Raw genomic sequence first — 5925 nt, 5'->3', positions numbered from 1 at the left:
GAAGAGTACAGTACGTGTGGATAAACACACAGGTGGACTCAGAGAGAGAGTTGTGCCTTCATGGTAGTTTGAATCACTTTTATGGGACATTTCTTCCGGGTTTCCTTTGGCCAATCATTTTGATTTGCCTGGTTCAAAGTCTGTACTTGGTATATCTCAGACCTTCCTATGTGTGCGCACAAATCTCTTAGCCAAGATGGATTCTACCGAAGAGGGCTATGGGTAGTTAGCATCACTTAGCATCACTCCCCCACCCTTTTTTAAAATTTTATTTATTTGTTTGCGCCAGATCTTAGTTGTGGCTTGATGGCTCCTAGTTGCAGCTCGTGAACTCTTAGTTGCGGCATGCATGTGGGATCTAGTTCCCTGACGAGGAATTGAACCCTGGCCCCCTGCATTGGGAGCGCGGAGTCTTTTTTTTTTTTTTAACTTTTTTATTTTATTTTATTTATTTTTGTATACAGCAGGTTCTTATTAGTCATCAATTTTATACACATCAGTGTATACATGTCAATCCCAATCGCCCAATTCATCACACCACCATCCCCACCCCACCGCGGCATCCCCCGCTTGGTGTCCATACGTTTGCTCTCTACATCTGTGTCTCAACTTCTGCCCTGCAAACTGGTTCATCTGTACCATTTTTCTAGGTTCCACATACATGCGCTAATATACGATATTTGTTTTTCTCTTTCTGACTTACTTCACTCTGTATGACAGACTCTAGATCCATCCACGTCTCAACAAATGACTCAATTTCGTTCCTTTTTATGGCTGAGTAATATTCCATGGTATATATGTACCACAACTTCTTTATCCATTCGTCTGTCAATTGGCATTTAGGTTGGGGAGCAGGGAGTCTTAACCACTGTGCCACCAGGGAAGTCCCAGCATCACTCCCCTTTTGACCTCCAAGGAGCCTTTCTGCACATGTGTAGTCAGGGAGGTCTCCTGACTTCGAGAATGGGAAATATGTGGTCTCTTATCTTCTATCTGGGCAGGGCCCAGCCTCTGCTATTCGCACATCATCTTGGAGTATCTGTCCACAGGAGCGAATTCCAACCATTTGCCCCGGGGGCCCATCTACCTCCTGCCTCATAGCAATGGCCCCTGCTGTTGGCAGGTTAGGCTCTCAGTAAAAGCAGTATCCATATTAGTTTTGGCGAAGGGAAGACCTTCTCAGGAGTCTGAACACCAACTTAGCAGAGCCTGTTCTCCAATCACGAGGTCCCAGAAGGAACTAGGAGATGCCCCTTTCTCAGAAGCCTCCATGGGGCCCCTCCTCTGATACTCTAATATCAACCTCTTCTGCTTGTCTCCCATCCCCACCTGCTTTCTGTCGTTACAATCTCTGTATTACTTCCGTGTTCCATTTTTGTTCTTTCAGCCAATGGCCAGTGAACCATGGGAAAAAGGAAGAAGCGAGGGTGCTCATCCCCCTCCCTCTCTATCTCTGGCAGCTTCTCCAGGGGAGGCATGTCTCCACCATGGCTCCAACTGCTATCTGTCAGATCCCCTGTGGTTCCAGTCTCCCTTGGGAGATCCTGGCCCCTGGCTGTGATAACACTACTTCCTCCCTTGGACCGTCTGACCTCAGAGCTGTCAGGATGCGCTTCCTCCTTCTGTTGCTTCTCTGGATGCCTCATCAGCCCTTATTTGGCACCTCAGCTCCTCCATCACCTGTGTAACCAAGACCCAGCATTAAATTCCTCCTGTTTCACAGACTTCAGTGGTTTCTCTTAAGCTGGTTAACCCCTAGTTAATATAGTTATATTTGATTGGTTTGGATTTTGAAGGCACATTCATAAATTCATTACACCACCACCTTTGTTTGCCTGGAAAAATCTTATTTCATACCTCAAGTTTCAGCTTGAAAATTCTTTCCTTTCTAAAGACTTTCTTGTCTCCCACTTCCTCCACCTCATCTCACCTTTGCCCCTGAATTCATTGCTCTGCCCCTGGACTCTCTCAGCACTTGGATTCTATCACTTGTTCCATATTATTGTTCCCGTGTCTGTCTTTGACTAGGCTGGGGATTTCTTGATGGCAGAAACTAAATTTTATGCACCTATTTATACGTTTGAAAGATGATAGGTATGTAATAAATGTTTACAGCATGAACGAGGAAGTAACAGTAACCTCCTCTACTTAAAACAAGAACAAGGGGCTTGGGGGAGAGATGAGAGAGGAGCTTTTGTTGGATGGGGTCAGAGTCTCCTTTTGGGAAGATGAAAAAGTTCTGGAGACGGAAGGTGGTGATGATTGTACAACAATGTGAACGTACTTAATGCCACTGAACTGCACACTGAAAAATGGTTAAAATCATAAATTTTACACCATGTCTATTTTATCACAATTTAAAAAACTAACAACTAAAATACCCTTTATTCTCACCTATAAGATAAAGTGCTGCACCCTATTTTTGAGATCAACCTCGAGGATCAGCACCTTGGGAACATTCCCACAAGGAAGGAAGCAAGTCCATGGAATTTCACTGCAGCCTTACTTACAACAGTGACAGCAAGGGGGAAGGAGGGACAACTCAAATGTCCAGTAGGAAAATGGGTAAATACATTGTATCATACTATGAAATACTCTATAACATTGAAAATGAATCAATGAGAACTTTATTGATCAGCACAGATCAATCTTTTTTTTTTTCCAAATTTCTCACTTTACTATCATAATTAACCTTTACTTGGAAAGCAAGCAGTAAAAACTATTCAGACAGCATCATTACACTATGACTTCAGGCAGAAGAGGGTGAGGGGACTTTCAAGTTAAAGTAGGCACTGAAAGAGACAAACTCCAGTTCCTAGGAAAGCTGACCCTCTACAGTCAGTCAGCATTAAAAGCAGGATTAATGTGTAAATTTTAAGAGGACATATGGTAGCTTTATTCTTCTTGATACTTAAAAAACAAACAAGAAAAAGGTGACATCTGCGATGGTCAACGTCATATGGGGAAGACCAAGTCCACACTTTGTCCTGAATCAACTGCTACCACGTGAGTCTTCTTGGTCAAGTCATTTACACCCACAGTGATGGAATAGGTCCCTGGATATACTTCTATGTAGAGGTCCTTAGAGATGTTCTCAGCAGGCTGGGATGCCTCTAGTGCACACTCTGACGCCTGACCGATGCCTCCAACACGAAGGGGGGTGTCTTTTCTCTGACCATTCCCAGTGTCCGAGCACAAGTGCAGCTTCGACTTCCCTCTGTGATAACGATACACGTGGGTTGCCCCTCCTTCCTCTGGCACAGATGAATAATATTTCCCACACTGACTTGAAGTATAGTCCATGAATTCAGCCATTGTTCTGAAGGAAGCACTGAGGGTTGGGTGTCTTTCTTCTCTCTCTCCTGGGACAAGGCGATGGGGGCCGGCTGCCGGCCCTCTTTCTCTGTAGGGCCGCTCCCGGGAAATGACCCCCACGCTGCCTTTGGGAAGCTCCACCGAATGCCAGTCCACCGCCCTCCTTTTGGCCCGCTCCAGCACTTCTTGACCCAGCCTAGCCGAGCGTTGCAGGGAACGTCGGTCCACCCCGTTCAGCGCCGCGGCCGCCAAACAGTTCTCCATGTCTCCCTGCGAGGGCACATACACACAAACACCGGCGGGTTAGCGGGCCTCCGGGACCCCGCTCCAGCTCGGGGTCAGACCCAGAGCCTCGACCTCCCCGGCGACCGCCACCCCCCGGCTCCGCCCAACACGCTCTCCAGCGGGCTCGGTGTCAGGGGCGAAGGCATGCGCGCGGAGGCCCTCCATTTCCGTCTCCCCCTCCCTCGCTAGGAAGCCCTCCAGCACAGATCAATCTTAAGTGAAAAACAAAGGCTGCAAATTTTATCTACAGTATGATTTAGTAAATCTTAAAAAGAAACAAAACAATATAACATATTGTTTATGGCCACATTCATATACGTAGTAAAAATATAAAAACATGCAATTTCAGGTGAGTGACTAACCTGAAGGGAGAGAGCAAGAAGGGATGAGAGTCTCAGCCTTTAATATTTTATCACCTACAAAAGGAGAGAATTCTGAAGCAAGTAGGCAAAATATCACACGTTTGTTCAAGTGAGCGGGATATATGGAGGTCAATCCTATTTTTCTGTACTTTGCTGTATACTTGAAATATTTCATAATTTAAGAATCTAAAATTAAATTAAGTTGATAAAAGTCAGATTCCTTTGTGATACATACTTTGACCAACCAAATCCCTAATACACAACAATTTACAAATCCAGGCATGTGCCTACTTACTGAAGCACCAGGCAGTGCCAAAAGATTTCAGTAAGAGGAAATAATTGCAATAGGATGATTTGGGCAACAAAAACCTCACACCACACCACGTGACGTGCACATGCATGGGTGGGTACACACACACACACACACACACACACATACACACTCACATACAGACAAAACAACCAGCTGTAGAGCGCTAAATGAAAAATCTAGAGTGCCCACAGTAGGACAACAACAGAGTAGAAATGGAATGTCCTCTCTTTTTTATTAAGAAAAGAACCAATTAGGTCACTGCTTGAAAGCAAAATTTCTGCTAATGACAGCCAGTGCAAGTAAGCCTGTTACCCAGAGGCTGGTAACAATGCAGGAAGAGCAGTGAAGAATGCTGATTTCTCATCATCTGGCCTAAGAGGGCCTCGGGGAGAGCCAGGCTCTCAAGGAGGGTGAGCCAGGAAGCGGGGGAGCCGGTGGCCACCTGCCCAAGATTCCAGCAACTCACAGAGGGAATTTTGCCAAGGCATCTAGTGCACGGAATCCTTAAAAAGTTTCCAGACCAACTGCTCACCTACTGCAGAAATCTCTTTTACAGCACCCTGTCAAACCTCTGCTTAAACACTTCCAGAGTTGGGGCCCCACTCTTTTCTGAGGCAGCCAGTTCCATTATTGGACCATTTTGGTTGTTGGAAGAGTCTTATAGTTTTGAACAGAAATAATCAGAACTAAAGCAGGAGGCATAATAGTACAATCACAGTGTGTAGAATGTGTATGGGTTATCTGTGTGTGTGTGTGTGGTGGGGGATGGTTTGGGAGATCACACACCAAAATATAAAATGTTAACACTCTTGGGGAATTCCCTGGTGGTCCAGTGTTTAGGACTCCACGCTTTCACTGTTATGGCCTGGGTTCAATCCCTGGTCGGGGAACTAAGATCCCACAAGCCATGCCACGTGGCCAAAAAAATAAAATAAAATATTACAAAATATTAACACTATGATTAAACTCTCCAAGCATTGGAATTATTTGGTGATTTTTATTTTATTTATTTATTTGTCTGTATTTTCTAAAATGAACAAGTTTCACTCTGGTAAAGTGGGAAGAGGTACTATTACATATATTTTAAGTTTGCTGGGGAGATACAGTTCTCACCGAGGTGAAATAAACCCTTTCCTGTCTTGTGTCCATTGGTCTCAGTTCTCTTGGATCCACTCTCAGGGAGGGAAATGGATCCAGGCTGGGCCAGCTGGAAAGAGGCCAGGTCAAAACTTGCAGTGTGGCTGGTTCACACTGGACGCATGCCACCCAGTCTGAAGAGCATGAAGCTTTCGGGAAGCTCTGGTAAATTTAAGCATGTTCACACTTGAGATCAGTGAGTTGGGAAAACCAGTTTCCTCTCAGGAAAGGAGGCTGTACTCAGCCCTCACCTTCCAGAAATGCAATGATTTTAAAGTTAGTCCAGCTAAAGACAGGTTAATGGAGGAACGTTTTGGTCTGAGCACTCCTGGAGAAGATAATAATGCCTGGCCTTCATACAGCACGTTGAGAGAAAACGTTTCTCAAGCATCATCTTAATTGACCCTAACCCGAATACCCTCCTCTCCTACCACCGCAACCAACACATATTGTATCCAAAATATTGTGTGTCTATGCATATGTCCACTTTCCCGGGATGAAGGGCCCAAGCTT

The 5925-nt window shown here is 45.1% G+C and overlaps 1 protein-coding gene across 1 annotated transcript; it reads right to left on the bottom strand.

Moving 5' to 3' along the window:
- Positions 1-2868: 2868 nt before the first annotated feature.
- On the bottom strand, positions 2869-3719 carry LOC309814933 (A-kinase-interacting protein 1-like). The gene has a single exon (XM_082641202.1). It carries the CDS (start codon positions 3577-3579, stop codon positions 2956-2958), a length of 624 nt encoding a protein of 207 aa, XP_082497328.1. The 5' UTR covers positions 3580-3719; the 3' UTR covers positions 2869-2955.
- Positions 3720-5925: the final 2206 nt, after the last annotated feature.

The sequence above is a fragment of the Mesoplodon mirus genome, assembly GCF_964341445.2.
Source record: "Mesoplodon mirus genome assembly, chromosome: 13".
NCBI lineage: Eukaryota > Metazoa > Chordata > Mammalia > Artiodactyla > Ziphiidae > Mesoplodon > Mesoplodon mirus.
The sequence above is the reverse complement of the archived record's forward strand: the minus strand, read 5'-3'. Positions and strand labels throughout refer to the sequence as shown.